Raw genomic sequence first — 21,311 nt, forward strand, 5'->3', positions numbered from 1 at the left:
TGGCGTTATACCATTTTCTGTTCTGAAACTGCTTGTAAAAAATCCAGCAATGAAGTGGGCGGAGACTACCTCTTCTTGTTCCTGCCATGATGCTGTGTCAAATTTAGATTGCCCTCAGTTCCCATAATGCCTTGTGTCCTCTCATTCAGTAATTCAGAAGCAAATCAATGAGATTCCTAAAAGTAAATCCACTACATACTGCATAGTATACATACAGGATGTATTTAGTCACTAGCCTGGCAGCTTTCATCACATGGAGTAGCATGCAACATGTAATAATTAGTAGAAACCAGCAGTGAAACAGGTACATAAAGTGTATAGCCCGTGTTGTGTTAGCAACAAGGGTTAATAGTTTCTCTGTATTGTGCAGAAAGTGCAAGGAGTAGAAGGTGGGTGATGGTGCAGAAGAGTCTACGACACAGCATGAGGTGCAGAGAGAGACAGAGAAAGTTGTGTAGAATCACAGATTGGGATGGAGGGACTGTTACTGAACAGAGGAGACATTTTATATCACTATTCCACGTAGGAAACTTCTGCATCCACAGAGCAACGCATTGAGCTCTGCTACTTGTCTCAGCTAAATAAAGAGAGCACTGTCAACTCCCCCTCCTTCCTCCTCTGTAAGCAGGAAGCAGCAACCCCTCCCATCTTTCAATCCGCATCTCAAAACAACTATATGAATCAGAAACAGAACAGCCAGGAGACAAAGCTAAAGCAGAGCCAGGCTAAACTGAGGAGGATAACAAAGAAACTACTGCACAGGATCCGTTCTTCCTTGGTCTTATAATGGTCTCATTTTGGCGAATGTCGTCTTTTAAAGTTATGCAAATGACCCTGAGGGGCTCCTGTCTACAGAAAGAAGCCCCTTCATCTGCTAATTATGATGTCACGAGCTCCATGGCTGGGTAAGAGAGGCAAACAGTAATGCCAAATAGCAGAAGACAGAGCCAGACTGTGATTCATTATTTGTTAAATTATTTGGCAATTTTCTCCAAGGCAAGGTGTCATAGTGTCATATACTGTCAGATGGAGAGGGGGGAGGGGTAGTGTACAGACTAGACATCTTTAAATTATACTACAGGTAATGACTGTATTGTTGCACATCCAACTTTATTTTATGTTACATAGTGATATGTTCACAAACTTAATAATAATACAATTTGGAGGCACCAATGTAGCATGATAAAATGAGACTTCCCCAGTTATTCCCTGGATTTGATGTAAACAATATCTCCTCCATATAAGTTTACATGAACTGGTAGTTTACAAAAATAAATCAACACCTCAAGACCTTCCCATCCACTCATTTCTCCGCAATGTCTATTACTTTGCTGGTGCTTTGATTAAAAAGGAGGAAGCATGAGCCAAGACAAGTCGCGCAGGTGAAGTTGCCCAGGCATTACATTTTCACACAATGGCCATGGAAGAACTATGAATCACTACATGTAGTAAAATAAAGTATACACTTTAACAACATATGAAGCACAGAGGTCAGTGCAACAATGAAATCAATGCACCATTATTTTTTCCCGTTTCAGCACATCCATGTAAAGCGGACATTTTTCATTTGGCAGAAGTTGAAAAGTTAGTGTTGCTTTGTGAGAATCTTGCACACATATAATTTATATAGTCATCCGTTCCACCCAGATGTCTTAAATGAATACCAGAAATATATAAAACGTCATATTATTTGGCAGCCTTTTGGCCTCGATTTTGTAAGAGGAGATGTAGGTCCGTGGCGATGAAAATCATGGAGTGTAAGGTGGAGGTTTTTCATCTGGTGGGAAATAAGGTGGAGAGTAGCGAGGGGGAGCACTCGATGGCCACATGAAACTGGGACCAGACTGTGAGGTTGAGTTGGGATCGTCTGATAAGCCGGAAGGTGTAGAAGCTGGAAATACATTGGAATGCTACAAAACAAATGCATACATAATGGTCAATACAAGTCCAAGAAAAATACACTGTGTACCGAGGAAGTCATTAACTATATTCTATAATGCAATTTTACTCTTAAAACTTGTTTTATGTATATCATGGCTACAGTGCGGTCCTAGTCACAATCTCTACAACCATGACTACTATTCTACTCTGTTAATATACTCTTATAGTAACCCCCTTTTACACTGCAGAGGATGTCCCACACTCCTCTGTCCAGTCATGTCTAAAATGAGGTGGACACACAGTAACCAGTCACATTGTGCATTATTACCTTTATGAGTTTATAGGGTTATTTTCACATTGTTGGCCCAGTAAGTTTCCATTGCTTAATGTTCATTCTCCAATATTTGGCATACTGTGCCATCCTGCTTTTTATCTGGCATACCTCTCAAAACAAACCAGTTGAAACTAAAAATCTATAGAGCTATAAATAAATGAATACAACAAAACTCAATGTCATTAATCACAAAATGGAGCTTAAATAGGCTGCTGTTATGGTTCCCAAAATATCATGGCCTTTCTAAAGTAGGCAGAGTTATCTCCATGATGACCGACACAGGATACTACAACTCCAGTGAGCCCTCAACCAACCAACGCCCCTACACTTAGACAATGTCACAAGACTAATTAAAGGGCCAGTAGCATTTTAATTTTTCATTATAGAGTATGTCCACAGCATTTTTCTGCTAAGGGAAGCAACATTTTACATAACAAGTTTATATTAACTTTTATTTTAATGTCCCATTTGAATATTAATTATGCTTATTCCTGGAATGTTACAGTTGCAATCCCAAAGATGTCTGGTGCCAAGAAGCCATAGTACAGTGGCATTTATGAAAATGTCCCAGATTAGGAAACATGTCTGCCGTCTTCCAGAACATCATCTGTCCATATCCCATTTTAATCAGTGTGCTAATGAGAACCCCAGTGAATTAAATGGGAATTGTAATATTCCGGGTCCTGAGGACATGACCTTGGTGCACTAACTTATTAACATATGTATTAAACGGTAAATATTTTAGAAATGGCATAATGGACAGAAATAATGGTATGATAGGAATTATAGTGCATTTCTCTACAGCAGGCTGGTGGAGGTGGTAGATTCCCTTTAAAGGGGTTTTCCCATAAAAGAAAGTTTTCCAATTTTACTTCCATAGTGATGTTTACACAATAAAGATAATTGTTAACCACTTTGGATTCTTACTCCGACCATCATGAGTAAAATTGTAGAGTGTGGAAGGGGACTCTCTAAGCAGACACTTCATGATCCTTTTGTGCTGACAATGTGGTTAGATTATCAGGGTACAGGCTTTTAGCACCAGAAGATGGCAATATGAAGAATCTTTTTTTGTACAGGAGATTTTAGTTTTTTTTTTAAATGTATGAAAACATTATAAAACTTATATAAATTTGGTATCCCCGTGATTGTACCGACCCAAAGAATAACTGAGACATGATTTTGGGCGTAAAGTGAAAGACCTAAAATTCAAGCCCACAAGAATACGGCGCAAATGCATTTTTTCACCAATTTCACTGCATTTGGAATTTTTTTCCTGCTTTCCAGTACACAGCATTGAATATTAAATACTGTCACTATGAATTGCAATTTGTTATGCAGAAAACAAACCCTCAAACAGCTCTTTACATGGAATAATAATAAAGTTATAGATTTTTGATAGTGGGGAGCGAAAAATAGAAACACAAAAACGAAAAAGGGCCTGGCCGTTAATGGGTTAACCCCTTAAGGACGCAGGTTTTTTTTCGGTCATTTCTCGCTCTCCAACTTCAAAAATCCATAACTTTTTAATTTTTCCATGTACAAAGCTGTGTGAGGGCTTATTTTGTGCGTAACAAATTTTACTTTCCTGTAATGTTATTTATTTTAACATGCCGTGTACTGCGAAGCTGGAAAAAAATTCCAAATGCGGAAAAAAATGTTAAAAAAACCTGCACGTTCTTTTGGGCTCAGTTTTTACAACTTTGAATGTGCGCTCCAAATAACACCTCAGCTTTATTCTTTGGTTCGGTCCGATCGCAGTGATACCAAATTTATACAGGTTTTATTGCGTTTTAATACATTTAGAAAAATTAAACGAATGTGTACAAAAAAAGGAAAAAAAATTTTGCCATCCTCTGACGCTAATAACTTTTTCATACTTTGGGGTACGGAGCTCTGTGATGTGTCATTTTTTGCGGAATGAGCCGACGTTTTCATTGCTGCCATTTTGAGGTCTGTGCGACATTTTGATCACTTTTTATTCCTTTTTTTATGTGAAAAAGGTGTAAAAGTCACATTTCGGACATTTGGGCCCCATTTTCCGTCTCGGAGGTCACCGCCGGCCGTAACCGTTTTTTATATTTTGATAGATCGGCATTTTGGGACGTGGCGATACCTATTGTGTCTGTGATTTTTACTGTTTATTATGTTTTATATCAGTTCTAGGGAAAGGGGGGTGATTTCAATTTTAATATTTTATAAAAAAATTTTTTTTCACTTTTTCTTTTCTTTTTTTTACATTAACCCTAGATGGTTAGATTGTTCCTACTATATACTGCAATACTTCTGTATTGCAATATATGGCATTTTTGCAGGTCATGCATTACAATGAGCCACTGGCTCATTGTAACGAATCTGCAGAAGCCATGTAGCCTCGGGTCAAACGAAGACCCGAGGCTACCATGGCAACCGATCGCCCGCCCCCCCCCCCAATGACGTTTGGGGGAGCGACGATCGGAATAAAGATGGCGGTGCCCACACGCCGCCGTCTTTTAAATGCCGCCAGCAACGGACGGGTTAATAGCCCCGATCGGTGCAAGCACCGACCGTGGTTATTAGCAGTGGGGGTTTGCTGCAATATGCAACAGCCCCCACCCTTGTATGAAGAGGACTCAACCCGTGAGCCCTCTTCATACATACCCTGTACCTCTGTGCCGTAGAGCTACGGCGCAGAGCGTTAAGGGGTTAAGGGGCTCCATAACTATACATTCATTTCACTTCATTTAATTTCTTGTTGCTATGGTATGTAGATTGTAACACTCTTTTCATATCAATATTTTTATAAGTTTAATTCTGCCCCTTAATAACAAAAAACTTATAAATGTTCTATAACATCATGTAATTTTTTCTGTACCTGTAAGTCGTAGGCAGTGTAAGGTGGCAGGTGTGGAGTGCTGTGATAGTAGGTATTATAGGACGGCACTGGTGGTCTTGTGTTGTATTGTACAGTAGGTCGTGGGGTCTCCACAACACAACTAATGGCAGGAATAGTAGGATTCTGTTGAAAGAAGCAAGAAATAAAATTATGCTAAAGTACAACACACAGTCATCATATACATCGAATCGTACTATTCAGATTCACATAGAAACCAAATTATTTGCATGGGACAAAAATGGCCATACAACTTCGATACATATCACCCCGGAGCTCTGCATTCAAGAATAATAAGTCACTGCTGGACACCTCTGGCATTGACATGCTTCATCAATCACATAAGATCAAACATACTGATATTAATCATGTCTTATCTTTTTTGTCCTTGAAACATCAGCCAAGCAAACATTAGCTGACAATAGTCAAATGTGTTTGGCCACTTTTCTCTGATAAATCAATATTTTTCTTCTATTTGTAAAAATAAATCCTATCCATCAATCACAACATATCCACTGGTACAAGGATCCCCAAGATTCCATTCCATCGATGAAACAAATGTGACAATCTTTGCCTCTTACCATATCTTTGAATCCACCAAGTATTGCAGCAGTTATAATCCCCAGGAACAGAGCCACAATGTTTAGTATGGTTACTGACCAAAGCAAGTGGTATAGATGTATAACATCTTGACAGCTTTTTACATCTACATATTCATAGTACAGACCGGAAATTCCAGCCCTGCAAAAGCATATTAAGAAAAGAAAATTCATGATATTTTGATTATCTGGTTATGGAACAATTTTGAAGTGACTTTCTTAGGAGTGAAGCATTATTAAGCACTATACTATCAAGATGGCTTCCAATGCCGTTTTCTGCTTAGTGGAGCGATTGCCTATTGCAGTGTCCCATGATTCATAATAATTCACTTTGTTTGTTGAGAACAGTTGTGGTTTTCAGGGCTGTAAGAAAACGATTACCAAAAAGGAGAATGGTATGAGAAATAAAATCAGTAATACTCACCACCAAGAAACCTGGCTCCTGCCACTTAGTCACTTGCCAACATCTCCTTGATCTCTGCTTTCATGTCTTATGTCAAGGTCCTAAGTAAATGGCCTCTGCCAGCAATGTCCTATAACTGGTAGAGGCACCTTATGGTGCGCTTCTTCTAATGTCATATTTAGGGAAATTAGCAGCACATGTAATAACCATTGCCCCTTATCAGAAGATTAGTTGACCCGATGGCCTGGATATTCTGCATCATTTTCTGTCTACTCAGTTCTCCTAAAAAGTAGCATCTTGAACTTTTATTTGGTACATTGTATTGTGCATCTTTTGTATTTGGTGCAGACTTTTAGCCCAAAACACAAACTTTTATACATTGATTTTTTTTTTTACAAAACATAATATTGTGATGCAAAAGACAAAATTGCTTAAAGGTCCTTTTATTTGCATTCACATAATGAAAGGGTGAAAATGATTCACATTGAACGCTAAAAGGGATTGCCCAGTGTTAAAGATATTACACTGGACTCAGACGCCATCTTACATACTGTCGGACATTTTAAAGATTCAGCATTATTTCACATAACTTTGTGTACTGATAACTGAAGTTATCAGTGGGTTTCATTTCTCAGAAAGCACACAAAGACCTAGTGTTCACTAGCAGCACCTAGTGGAAGGTATCCAGGTGAACACCTGGGAAGTTTCAGTATTTGCATGTAGCCAATAGTATTAGACTCCTTTGTGTGAAGTTACCAAATAGTATTACATTTCCTGGGTGAGAACACCCAATTATAGTTGCTGCTTTTCTAATTACACGCCTTATGTAAAGTGCCTTATGGTTTTCTATAAATGTTGGTCCCACAATAAAATCATCAGTCTTGTTTGCTAACTTCAGTTAAGGACAGGTATTGTCTTTTCTTTCAAGTTAGTCAAATTCCAGCGCTGGATACAGACTCATTTAATTCGGAACTCACTCTTGCAATGTGGACGAGGATGGTTAAAGCCTCGTGAATCAAAAGACCCTTATGGTCGTTTCTCCTTGACATTTCTGACGCCCGACGCGGGGCTCAGGTGTGGACAGCTGACCACTGAGGCAAGCTTCATATTAGTCTGTGCCGCTCTTGTGAACTGAACTGACAATGGTGCACCCAAGGTAAGAAAATTTGATTTGATACCTTGATATGTCACTTCACTTCATGGAATGGTTAGACAGAGTAAGGTTGCCTGTGTGTGTGCAATTTATTTAAACTGTTCACTATAACCTGAGTTCACTGTAATGATGATAAAAGGACCCTTGCAAAGTGTGTTATAAAACTTTTTGAGTACCTGTGTATGTTGTAGAGAAAGGTCTGCAGTGCCCTCTTGTGGATTGTTGAGATAGTTCAGAAAGTTTGTGATGGTGTTGAGATTTTGTTCATGTAAGCGCGGATAGAATCTGGAAGTTTGCAGAGACAAATTCTGGCCAAATTTACGTATCGTTCCTTCGGGATTGATGCGGCCCCGTGATGCAGAAGGGACAGAGGCAGGAAGGACACTGACGGGAATTTTACAGTTGAGCGTAATCTCCTTGATTTCTGAAATATTGTGTGAAGGTCTCTAATTTGTTCTTACTGATAGTTAGCGGGGTAGTCTGGAGCTGTATGTACGGAGGATATCTATAGCCCTTGAACAAAATCAGGTATTCCACAGATTCCACAAAATGGGTAGTGAGCAAAGTAAGACTGTAGCTGGACACTGCAGACCTAAAAAGGCAACTGACATAGTGTCACACAGGAAAGGTAAAGAGTGGGTTAAAGGAAGTTATGAGGTATTGAAGTTTTTGGGTATGTTAGATGATCCCCTGAGTGTGCAAAGGTGGGAGACAGCACTTGATGAAAATGGCGGCTGGCTCAAAGACAAAAAGTGGCACACCCAGGCAGAAGGTTGGCTTGAAGTAAGCAGAGAGATAAAGACAAAGGGTTGGACAAAGGTGGATGGGAAGAGGGGATGGTACCAGGAGCCCTCTGGTAGACCACCCCCATACAACTGTGACGGACAGACTGCCCACATCCGACCAGTTCTCACTGAGGAAGAGGGGGAAGTTTCAAAAGGCGTGACCAAAAGGGGAGGTAATACTGAACAGGACCCTGAGGGATGGACCTGTATCCGATGTGGGATACAGAACCCTGACTGGACAGACACTTGCAGAAACTGTGGGGCCCCTAGACCTTTCCCTTCAGTGAGACCGGTTAGGACAGAGTCTAGGATGACACATGCAGCTATTGGACCTGTACGTGACATTGCCACAGGAAATGAAGTCCTTCCCCCAGTACCTGCTGAATATACAACTGTTGAGGTATACCGACCTTGGTCTGCAACTGAGTTGATGGCCAACAGAGAGAAAGCCCCAGACCCCCTGCAAAACCCTGTGCCATTCCTGGAGTACATAGAGCATGTAGCTAAGTCTTTTAAGTGTACTTATCAAGACCTTGACACCCTGTGTTCCATGTGTTTTCCACGGGGAGCCTGGGATATGGCAAAAGTGTCATTTGGCCCTGAACTGGAACAAGCTAGACAGGCATATGGGGCGCAGAGGGTCCCATATGAGGAGACACTGCAGTCAGGGGCAACGTTCCTAAACGGACTGACTAAGTGGGCGAATCAGAGAATCAGAGAGAACCCAGTGTCCCTCAGTGACATCAGACAAAAACCTCAACAGACAGTAGAATTGTTTTACGGGGAACTTCAGACTGCTTTCAGACATATGGGACATAATTTGGCTGAACAGGGGATGATCACTTACTTCAGCGACTGTTTTGTGAAAGGGCTACGAGCACAGATACGTGACGGACTAGAGAGCTCCCTCCCTGACTGGAGAGTAGCAACCCCAATGACCCTGCTTCAGAAGGCAAAAGGAGTAGAGTCCAACTTGGCTCTTAAACAGTCAACAGCCAAAGTCAGACTAACTGAGGTTGCAGAAGCACCACCAGCCACACGCAGAGGGGCGTGTTTCAACTGTGGGGAGGAGGGACATTACAGAAATGACTGCCCCCAACCTCAGAAGCCCCGACGCAAGCAAGAGGGTGGTAACCAGGGAGGGGGCAGAGGTGGAAGACGTCAGCAAGTCCAGACACGCCCCGACAGCAGTGACCCTGCCCATGCTGTTGCCCCTGCTGCCCGCTAGGAGGCAGGCAACCCCGTGTTCCCCGTGAAGGCTGTTGTCTCTACTACAGGCACAGTCCCAGGCGATCAGGTACTTGATATTAAGCTGAACGGGGAGTTAATTCCTTTTGTTGTAGACACGGGGGCAGCCATTACTGTTATCAACAAGAAGTATCTGAAGCCTGATCAGATCTCCAGACAGACCACAAAAGCCTCTGGGTTTGAAGGACAGCGGGCGACCTATCATTTGACTCACCCCCTTTCACTTGACTTTGGGAAGATACTGGACCACACTGTGGTGACCAAGTGTCTGGTGCTTGAGGGCAGGGGACAGAACTTGCTGGGGATGGATGTGTTGCAGGCATTGCAGGCTTGCATCCGCTATCACCCTGACGGTACTATAACCCTCTCTTCAGGCCTCCCTGAGAAGTATATCTGTAAAGTTCTGGCTCTGGCCATTGACCCTGTGATCATAAATCAGGTCCAACATGATGCACGGGTAGACAGTGAGGTCCCCACAGGCTTCTGGGCCACCTCCAAAACTGATGTAGGGCTGCTGCCAGTCAGTCCAGTTAAAGTTGAACTGTCACCCGGCAAAAAGCCCCCTATGTTGCGACAGTATCCTCTTACTCCTGCCCAGCAGGATGCTGTCAATACCCAGATCCAAGACCTCTTAAAGGCAAAAGTGATTAAGCGTACCCAGTCCACAGCTAATACTCCTCTGTTCCCGGTCAAGAAAAAGACCCAGAAAGGGCAGCCGGATACATACAGGATGGTCCATGACCTCCGAGCTGTCAACGAGTGTACTGAAACTATCACTCCAGTTGTCCCTAACCCGCACACGCTGCTGGCAGCTGTGCCTGAAACTGCTACCTTTTTCACTGTTATTGACCTGGCAAATGCATTCTTCTCTGTCCCCTTACATGAAGACTGCCAGTATTTGTTTGCCTTTACTAACCTTCTCATCCAGTATACTTGGTGCAGACTCCCACAAGGGGGGAAGAATTCCCCCACCCAGTACACCGCAGCCCTACAAGAGGTGCTGGCAGATTGGATGCCCCCACCTGATGTTGTACTGTTACAGTATGTGGATGATTTACTTCTGTGTGCTCCCTCATTGCAGGACTGCCAGGATGCATCAATCAGTCTGATGTGTTTCCTCTTTGAGAAAGGTTGCAAAGCTTCCAGAGACAAACTCCAGTACTGCCAGGAGAAGGTGGTCTTCCTGGGCCACTGCCTCTCAGCTGCAGGCAGACACCTGACAGAGGAAAGAAAGCTGGCAATCCAGAATATGCCCCTACCTCGAGGCCCTAAGTCCCTTCGCATGTTTCTGGGCCTAGTCAGCTACTGCAGGCCTTGGATAAGGTCTGCCTCCAGTCTGATGCAACCTCTCTATGACTGTATTGCCTCTACCCCTTTTTCCCTTAGTCCGGAGGCAATTGATGCATTCCACAGCCTTAAGCTGGCAATCCTGTCTGCCCCAGCCCTAGGCACACCCCACTACACCAAGCCTTTTGTCCTGTTTTGCACTGAGTACAGAGGCCACGCCGCGGGTGTCCTTGTCCAGGAGCATGGTGGCCTTCCCAGACCAGTGGCCTACTATTCAGCCCGGTTAGACTCAGTTGTGAGGGGAGCCCCCTCCTGTGTCAGAGCAGTTGCTGCAGTCAGCACTCTGCTCAGCAAGGCTAGTGAGTTAATCCTAGACCATCCAGTCACTGTACAGACCCCACATGACTTGCACAGTATTCTTACCCATGTGCAACCTAAACATCTAAACATGGCCAGACAACTTAGACTCCAGTGTGCACTCCTGATGCCCCCAAATGTCACACTAAAAAGGTGCACAGCTCTGAATCCTGCCACCCTGTTGCCAGCTTTACAGGATTCAGAAGGGGGGGAGGGAGTCTCCAGGCCCCATCCAACAGACTCTCTGTTTTTGCATAGCCTCTCAGATGAGGAGCTTTTTGAACTTCAGCATGAGCATGACTGTTTGTCCCTTATCCAACAGGAGACAACTGGTTTTGCTCATGTCACTGACAAAGAACTACTTAACCCAGATGTTGAGTTTTTTGTAGATGGCTCCAGGTCGGTGGGAGAGGATGGACGGTTCTACACTGGATATGCAGTGGTCAGTGGCGCACATGAGGTAGTAAAAGCAGAACCACTCCCTCCACACAGGTCAGCGCAGGAGGCGGAGTTGATGGCACTCAAGGAAGCATTACAGCTTGCGAAGGGTAAGAGGGCGAATATCTACACAGACAGCAGATATTCCCATGGGGCTTGTCATGACTATGGCCCAATATGGCAGGCAAGAGACTTCCTCACCTCTGCAGGGACCCCCATTAAGCATGGCCAATTGATTAAAGAGCTCATGGATGCTCTCTTACTTCCACAAGAGGTGGGGATAATAAAAGTGAAAGCACACACTAAATTGGCAACCCCACAAGCAAAAGGCAATGACGCAGCCGACAGGGCAGCCAAGGCAGCTGCACGGATGAAGCCCAGAGACTGTCCAGTCGTCTCAACAGTAAGTACTGAGCCTGAAAAGTTTGATCTGCAGGTATTCCGATCTCTGGTGGCTCAAGTGTCACCGGAAGAAAAAGGAGTGTGGAGTAAAGCTGGAGCCCAGATGCAAGCTGATGGGATCTGGATGCTGGGAGAGAGAGTGTGCCTGCCCAGAGCCCTGTACCCGGCGGTAAGTCAAATAGCCCACGGACACACACACACATCCAAAATGGCCATGCTAGCGCTCATAAACAGACACTGGTTCGCCCCGGGCATTACTACCCCTGTCACTAGACTAGTGGAAGCCTGCATAGTCTGTGCCCGCCACAACCCGGGTAAGGTGGTAAAGACCCCACAGAAGGTGACACCCAAGCCGCTGTATCCCTTCCAGAGACTGCAGATGGATTTTATCCAGCTACCAAAAAGTGGCACGTATGAATATGTGCTTGTGTGCATTGATCTCTTTTCAGGGTGGCCAGAAGCTTTTCCCACGACCAAGGCTACTGCCAGAGCTGCAGCCAAGAAGTTGGTGAGTGAGATTTTCTGCAGGTTTGGACTCCCAGAGACCATAGAGTCTGATCGTGGAACTCACTTCACCGGACAGGTAATGACTGAGACTCTGTCCCTCCTGGGCGTAGAGCAGGCCCTACACACCCCCTACCACCCCCAGGCTAGTGGTAGGGTTGAGAGACTAAATGGCACTCTTAAGCTGAAGATCCAGAAAGCCATGGCAGACACAGGGAAACCATGGCCCGAGTGCCTTCCTGCCGCCCTCTATTCAGTCAGGACCACCCCCAACAGAAAGACAGGATTGTCCCCCTTCGAGGTACTTTTTGGCTGTGCACCCCGACTAGGCCTCTACTTCCCACAGACCCTGCAGCTGATGGCAGGAAACCAAGTTGAATATGCCATACAGTTAAGCCAGGCCTTGGAAAAAGTCCACAAACGTGTCTATGATTCTCTTCCAGATCCGGACAGTGATTTGAGGACGCATACCCTAAAGCCTGGAGACTACGTGGTAGTAAAGAGACACACCAGAAAGAGTCTAGAGCCCCGCTACGACGGTCCCTTTCAAGTACTGCTGACCAACGCCACATCTGTGAAGCTAGAGGGAAAACCAATATGGCTCCATGCCTCCCATTGCAAACTTACTTACTTTTCTTCCTAGCTGGTCTCTTCTTGTTCACTTTATGCTTGGGGAATCCAAACACTAGCCCTGGGAAAATTGGAGCTGGGGTGGATACAACAGGCAAACCAGGCTCTCGCACCCTCTGGTATAACTCTACCGACACTGACATTGCGACATGGGTCATAGACTACTGCCACATAGTAGACTGCGAAAGGAGTCAGTGGAGAAGACAGTTGGGGATAGTGGATGGATGGCTGTATAGGGCGGGATACGAAACTATATACATGTGCCCAAATGACGACCCATACTGGGGAACGGAATGTGGGAAAGGATGGCACTGGGGGTCAATAGCATGGAACACTGGAAACGACTGGGGATATAGACCAGGCTCAGTAATGAAAAAGAAAGACCAGTACGGGAGATCACTTAAGGAAAGATTAAGGTTATCCAAGGCTCCCTATACCGCTGGCTGTCGGACACCAGGGAAATGTAACAAACTGATCATTTCCATAGTTAACCCCATACCACAAGATGAGGGGGAGTATTTTATAAGGTTTTGGAGGGGTGAATCGGGTCCGAAAGGAAAGTTCTGGATAAGAGATATGAGGAATTCAACTACTTACCTCCAACTGAGACAGGCAGAGTCAAACAATGTCACGTTACGAAATCCCATATATCAATCTCTTCAAAACCCCACCTATGAGGATAAGCTGGCCATAGAGACTGGGTTCGGAACAGTGAATGCTTGGGTGGAGTGGATAAAGTACAGTGCAGCTAGTCAAAACAAGACCGACTGTATTGTGTGTGGCATGGCTAGGAGTTCACTGTTGTCCGTTCCTTTCCCTGCTACTCCATCCTCTGACCAAGACAGTCCTTTTGCATGCCTTATGTCTCTGTACCAAAACAAAACCTCTTCTTCGGCTAAGTGTAAACCCATAACTACCGAGTACCATACACTGCCCCATTATAAGCCCACTGCTGGAGCTCTGGGACACCCCAACCAGGACTACCTTTGCATCTATAGGGCTGACCAGATTGCTCCAAAGGTAGGAAACTTTACCTACGGTTGGTGCAACCAGACATACTTTAACATCAACAACACGGGTAATCATGTATTAGCAGTGTCCGACGTGTACTGGATTTGCGGAGATGGAAGAATCAGGTCAGGCCTACCTAGAGGCTGGGAAGGTGAGTGTGCTGTGGTAAAATTTGTGCATCCCTTCCTCGCAATTCCCAGGGATAAGTTTGATCAGGCACATCAAGAAAAGGTAGAGAATTCCAAGGGAACATGGAGGTCAAAGAGAGCGGCACCCAAGGGGTCACTAGATGACAACATTTATATAGACGCAGTAGGAGTACCAAGGGGGGTCCCAGATGAATTTAAGGCCCGTAATCAGATATGGGCAGGTTTAGAGTCCATTATTCCCCAGATAACTATTAACAAAAATGTTGATTGGATCAACTATATCTATTATAACCAACAGAGATTTGTAAATTATACCCGAGATGCTTTTAAAGGTGTTGCCGAGCAGTTGCATGCAACCTCCATCATGGCGTTTCAAAATCGTATGGCTCTTGACATGATTCTAGCCGAGAAGGGAGGAGTCTGCAAGATGGTGGGTGCGGCCTGTTGCACATACATCCCCAACAACACCGCCCCCGATGGGTCCATCACTCACGCCCTCGAGAAAATTGAGAGACTGTCTGTGGAACTCAAGAAGAACTCCGGAGTGGACACTTCATTCTTCACTTCATGGCTGGGGGATTGGAAGGCTTTTCTGACTCAAGTGGGGGTGATATTGGGGGTCGTGATTCTGTTCTTGTCCCTGCTTGCTTGTTGCGTCGTACCTCTCATCAAGTCCTCCATGAATCAGATAGCTGTCCGAGCGGTGAGAGGCCATACGCAAGGAGACAAAGACAGTGGTGCTGCACTTCTTGGGAACCAGCCTGACAATAAACCCATAAACTACAGAAACATAATCATGTAATTTGAGTATGCTGGCCTGTAAACCCAGAGTGACTGGCCTCCAGGGGATCTGGTGAAGAGTTAACAAAGTCCAGCAGGTAAGGGCTTAGCCTACCTGTATGTACCTGGAGTTTGAGGAGGTCACTCAGGACAGAGTTACAGGCCAGCAAAGCTCAAAAGGGGGGAAATGTTAAAGATATTACACTGGACTCAGACGCCATCTTACATACTGTCGGACATTTTAAAGATTCAGCATTATTTCACATAACTTTGTGTACTGATAACTGAAGTTATCAGTGGGTTTCATTTCTCAGAAAGCACACAAAGACCTAGTGTTCACTAGCAGCACCTAGTGGAAGGTATCCAGGTGAACACCTGGGAAGTTTCAGTATTTGCATGTAGCCAATAGTATTAGACTCCTTTGTGTGAAGTTACCAAATAGTATTACATTTCCTGGGTGAGAACACCCAATTATAGTTGCTGCTTTTCTAATTACACGCCTTATGTAAAGTGCCTTATGGTTTTCTATAAATGTTGGTCCCACAATAAAATCATCAGTCTTGTTTGCTAACTTCAGTTAAGGACAGGTATTGTCTTTTCTTTCAAGTTAGTCAAATTCCAGCGCTGGATACAGACTCATTTAATTCGGAACTCACTCTTGCAATGTGGACGAGGATGGTTAAAGCCTCGTGAATCAAAAGACCCTTATGGTCGTTTCTCCTTGACACCAGCTTTTACAAAATCTAAAGATATATAATAAAATAGAAAAAAACTTTCAATTACCCTCCTATGAATACTTCATTGGTGTCCTGCCTTGCCCTGTGTCACGTAAGACGCCAACCTGTAGACACTTGTCCCTGAACACACAGGTACCAAATACAGGCTGCTCATTTTAGAAATGCCAAATATTTGTTGAACTGTTTTCTAGAATCTCCAGGACTATGTCCAATGCCGACCCCATACTCTGCATGAGAGGGGTTAGGAGTAGCATGCCATTTTTAAGTATTTGTGCATGAGACCTAAATATCCAGATGTGATGCTATAGTGTTGTCACCCATGACACATACAGATGTGGGAAAGAAGAGCCCATAGAAAAACTATCTGAAGTCTAGTAGTTAGAGAAGAGAGAAGATTAGAACACATGTAGTGTGAATAGCGTCCAATATAAATTGGCATCTGATTAAGATCTGCACCTTGATATTGGAAGGCACCGGTGAAGGTGATCAGTGTGAGAGGATTTCCCAATCATTAATCAAGTAGTGATTATTCATTTCATAAATTAACTTACCGAAATCTATGAGACTTTAATACTTCTACAATACAGGAAGTATTGGAGTAAATTCCCCCCTCCTAAAAATGCAAGATTTGTTATTGGAAAGAGCCACAAAATGTTTGTAATACCTGGAACTGATCACTCCACAGGGACAAGGACAAATATGAAAATAAAGATGGTAGCTATGAATTTATTAGAATATTGTGCACCCCTCCTACTGTCACCATTTATTGTAATGGTGATACTACTGTACCAAATCCTGCACTGTAGTAATGTTATGTGAATAGAGCCTTACCCTGCAAATATAAACAGGATCTCTTCATTTCTAGATATGTTAGTCCCTGTAGGATTGTAGGAATTGAAACAGATAAGTTTCAAGTGGTCACATCATGTATTTCAGAAACTGACCGAAAGCACTGAAAGACACTTTTACCAGGATAACCAATCAATGAAAACCTTGCCCAACTTTCCTAAAGCTAATATTTCAGGAAATCCTTGGAGCTTCGTATCCTTATTTTCATTGTAACACATTCAGTGGTTTATCATTTCATGACAGTGTTCATATTGGTATAGAGCAGTGGTGGCGAACCTATGGCACTGGTGCCAGAGGCAGCACTCGGAGCCCTTTCTGTGGGCATCCAGGCCATCACCCCAGAATAAAGTTCACCAGACAGGACTCAAAGAATCTTCCTACAATGATAGGCAAATTTGCCCTCCTTCTTAGTGTGTTAGTGTCCTTAGGAGGGTGAAGGATTGAAAGTTGTCAATGAACAAGAAGAAATAAATTTCTGCTTAAATTGCTGTGCTGGCACTTTGTAATAAATACATGGCTTTTGGTTGAAGTTTGGGCACTCAGGCTCTAAAAGGTTAGCCATCACTGGTATAGAGTATTCAGTATATCACAGTATAGCTTCACGCACCTTCCACAGTTATACAGCTCACAACAATAACACGTGTTGCTCTTAATCTTCAAAGAACATGAGCCCCGCATAGGGATCTGGCAAGTGACCTGGACGAGACATGCAGAAACAACAAAGCTTTAGTGTCAGGTCATTCCAGAAGATATAACATGTAGAAAGTCATATATGATCTTACATCTGTAGTGTCACTGCCTTCATCATCTCCTGTAGAGGTAAAATATCGACATTTGCCTGCATAGATTGGTCTGAGGTCCTATAAAAGTATAAGAGTTCTTCATTAAAATTAAGAATGAGGGAGCAGGGGGAAGGGGAGACAGTGTAACAGCTTGTAAGGCCAGAGCATGGAGGAGCTCTAGTAACACCCCCCAGAGGCCGCCTGGCTTATTAGCATAATTTTTTTAAGTTTGTTTTAGTGATATGGACACAATAAACTGTATTTATAATGTCACTGCATATTACCATTATTTCTTGTAATTCTTTAGCCACCAGTTGCTCTTACGAAAGTAAACACAACCGATATTAAATGTTTATAATGGAATATGTGGTCCCACATAGTGGCCATAGGGTAAAACCACAATCATGATGATTTGCAAGTTTACATGGTTCCCGAATAAGTTAATGGAAAATCCAGCTCACTGTTCCCTGCTCCAGGCTTTAGAAGCACTTCTGTATTATCCTCTTTATGATACATAGTGCTATGCAAGACCTTTGTAAGGAATAAAAGAAGTGGCGGATTTTGCTATAAATCCTTTTAAGAGAGCGGAGCGCTGGAGTGCTGTACTTGGCATGTTCTGGCATTGAATGGAGAGTCCGGACGCATGCACAACCTACTACTCAAAATTGGTAAAAGGTTCCAGCGGTTAAATCCCCGGCTTTCCGATTATCATCCCCTACCCTGTGTATAGGGCATAACAATAAGACTTGGAGCCCCTTGAATATTAGGAAATATTCAGAAGAGACGGCAACTGAAAATAAATTCCATTCTGCATGGAGTCATTTGGCGATAAGCAGATGGATTTCTCCAACTGATCTGCTTCATGTGACTCAAAGAGCTCAAGCTTTCATGAAGTGCTTGAATATAAGGGTGCGTTCACATGGATCGTTAACACATGCGTTTTGAAATACATCACAGCAGCTGAGAAGAGGAGATTTGCTGGATTAGGCTGCATTCACACGGTGTATGCCCGCTGTACCGTAGTACATCAGCCATACATCGGAGCTGCAGAGAGGAGCAGGGGATGAGCACAGCTCACCCACGCCACTCTCCCGGCGCCGTATGACATAGAAAGATAGGGCATTGCTGTAAACAATTTGTAAACGCAATGTAAAAAGCAAAGTACAGGCGGTCCCCTACTTAAGAACACCCGACGTACAGACGACCCCTAGTTACAAACGGATCTCTGGATGTTGATAATTTACTGTACTTTAGTCTTAGGCTACAATAAACAGCTATAACAGTTATCAAATGTCTATGCAATTAAGCTTTATTGTTAATCCTGGTTCTTATGACAACCCAACATTATTAAAATCCAACTGTCACAGAGACCAAAAAAAATTTGACTGGAGCTTCAATTATAAAATATACAGTTCCGACTTACATACAAATTCAACTTAAGAACAAACCTACAGACCCGTAGGTACGTAACCCAGGGACTGCCTGTGATCAGGCAAATCTCTTCTCAAAACACATGTGTTTACGCTACGTGCGAATGCACCCTCATGGATCCAAAATTTGGATCCATTATATATAAAAAGGTCCTTGTCCTTACCATCTCTCTACCCTGAATACCTTCCAGCTGGAAGGTCGTTGTATTTCTGATACAGAGCTTACAACCTGTTGGCTGCCTGCAACACCAAGTGGGACCTTACTTTACATTAATGTAATAATATTAAAGCCATATAGTATATTAAACTCGGAGCCTAAGGAAAACTGAAAATGGGTCCAGAGTCCCGAGCTGAACATACATCAATATATCGTACAGATGTAATGATGGGAAGTGTACTCACTAGATGTCTTGCAGCAAACACGCCATCCACGATCGCACAGCAAAAAGCTGCAATCACCCCAAAACTAATAAAAACGATTGATGCCACAAGCTGTAAATATAAGAAAACAGAACTGAGAAATACATTTGTTAATACCAGTTTTCCTAAAATAGCATGGGAGAGGGAGGAGCGAGGGCGTGTATAATTAGCAGCCTGGACCCCGCTCCTTGCTGCTAATTCTAACTTTCTTTACTAGGTGATCCCGGTGTGTCAAGAATAGCGAAGGATAGCGCCAGTATCGAGCAGAAGAGGAGCATGGGGGAGTATTTGTAGCTGTTTTTCAACTTGCATACAAATTCAACTTAAGAACAAACCTACAGACCCGTAGGTACGTAACCCAGGGATTGCCTGTGATCAGGCAAATCTCCTCTTCTCAAAACGCAAGAATAGCGACGGATAGCGCCAGTATCAAGCAGAAGAGGAGCAAGGGGGAGTATTATTTATTCGGAAAATAACAAATAGCCTATTTTTCACATTTGTTATTTATCAGCTAATTTTATTAAGAAAAAAATGTAATTCAAAAAAACCATCCTATTAAGGTAAAGTCTCACATGTCATAAAAGCGTTATGTTTCCCGGGCGGCAGACGCATAGTATGGCGTCAGCAGCGGCCGCGTCATACTGTGCGCCTGCCGGCCGGGAAACATTACGGCACCCTGCGGAAGACGGAAGACAGAGGAAGATAGAAGACAGAAGAGGAACCGCGCTGACATCGGGTGAGCCGCGCGGACATTGGGGCCACCGGAGGGTGAGTATATAAATTTATTTTTTTTGGGCTGCCTATTGACTCGTATATAAGCCGAGTTGAGGATTTTCAGCACATTTTTTTGTGCTGAAAAACTCGGCTTATACACGAGTATATACGGTACATAAATTTGTTATCACTGTGATCGTACCAAATCAAAGAATAAAGCAGACGTATCATTTGGAGTACACAGTGAAAACCATAAAAACTAAGCCCACAAGAATGTGATGTAATAGCGTTTTTTTCACCAATTTCAACACATCTGGAATTTTTTTCCAGATTCCCTGTACATGTCATGGAATAATAAATAACGTCACTAAATGCAGAAAATAAGCCCTCACACTGCTTTGTACACAAAATTTTTTAAAACTTATAGATTTTTGAAGATGGGGAGCCAAAAAATGCTGCATGTTTAAGAGGTTAAGGGGGGTTTAAAATTGTGCTACAGCAGCTAATAATTATTTTCTTAAAGAGACACAGAATACTATTTTCTATTACTTTTTAACATTAATAACTATTTAAAGCTGTGTTAAGATAAATTAAGTGGCAGACATTTCTGTAACTACCCCATTTATTTTATCCCCTTCCCAACATAAGAGACAACAGTATGTCATGGTGTTAGGTAGAAAGTGGAATACTTGTGATCTGTCCTGTAGAGACTGGCCAAAAAACACTATTAACCCCTCCCCCCCATCGTCCATTGTGTTTTGCCACCCATTGTCTGCCCCCCCCCCCAACAGCACTCATAAGAGCGTTGTGATAGCTGGAAGAGGTAGTATGCAGTGTGTGGAGGAGTTAGTAGTGCATGGCACGTGGGCAGAGGATGTACTAGTGCACGCCGTGTGGGGAGGAGGTAGTAGTGCATACAATTCATGAAAAATACACATTAACAAAATTATTGAAATAGAAAGATGACAAAGGGCAAAAGATTTCTACAAAAAAATTGTGGTATGACTTTTTGTCTAAAAAATACAACATATGAAACATTTTTCCTAAATTGAATTTTTACTCCAAAAGAACTCAACCAATCAGCAAAATTATACTACTAACATAAACTACAATCTCAAAATCAGTTAGAAAAGTGTTGAAAAGTTTTTACGACATGAAGAAACACTGGTCAGATTTAAAAAAAAAGGCTGAGCCTTAACATACAATCTGGCTGCATCCTTAAGGGGTTTACATAGCTTTTAAAGTTACAATTTCAGAATATTTGCTTTATATTTTATAGTAGACTTACCATCTGTCGTTTATTCTCTATCAAATTGGATCCAATTATTCCAAGAATGGATCCAAATCCGAGCTGATGGAAAGATAAAAAAAAGAAGAGACGATGCTGTTATACGTGCATAAGTGGGTATTTCTAAAATACTCTAGATACAACTACACAAAATAGATTTATGTCTTGTAATTCACATGTTACCTAATATTATCACAGGAGGGACCAATGTAATAAATACACCATACATCACATCATGGCCCACAAATATTATCCATA

At 43.0% G+C, this 21,311-nt stretch overlaps 1 protein-coding gene across 1 annotated transcript in view; it reads right to left on the reverse strand.

Annotated features, from left to right (window-relative positions):
• Positions 1 to 1,093: 1,093 nt before the first annotated feature.
• Positions 1,094 to 21,311, reverse strand: part of TMEM255A (transmembrane protein 255A) — a 40,301-nt gene continuing 20,083 nt past the window's right edge. The window contains exons 3-9 of the mRNA XM_072123772.1: positions 21,054 to 21,116; positions 19,034 to 19,123; positions 17,202 to 17,279; positions 17,027 to 17,115; positions 5,669 to 5,828; positions 5,070 to 5,213; positions 1,094 to 1,910 (exon numbers count right to left, since the gene is read on the reverse strand). Of these exons, the coding sequence (XP_071979873.1) occupies positions 1,749 to 1,910; positions 5,070 to 5,213; positions 5,669 to 5,828; positions 17,027 to 17,115; positions 17,202 to 17,279; positions 19,034 to 19,123; positions 21,054 to 21,116 (786 nt within the window). The 3' untranslated portion in view covers positions 1,094 to 1,748. The remainder of the gene's footprint in view (positions 1,911 to 5,069; positions 5,214 to 5,668; positions 5,829 to 17,026; positions 17,116 to 17,201; positions 17,280 to 19,033; positions 19,124 to 21,053; positions 21,117 to 21,311) is intronic.

The sequence above is a fragment of the Engystomops pustulosus genome, chromosome 9 (genome assembly GCF_040894005.1).
Source record: "Engystomops pustulosus chromosome 9, aEngPut4.maternal, whole genome shotgun sequence".
Taxonomy (NCBI): domain Eukaryota; kingdom Metazoa; phylum Chordata; class Amphibia; order Anura; family Leptodactylidae; genus Engystomops; species Engystomops pustulosus.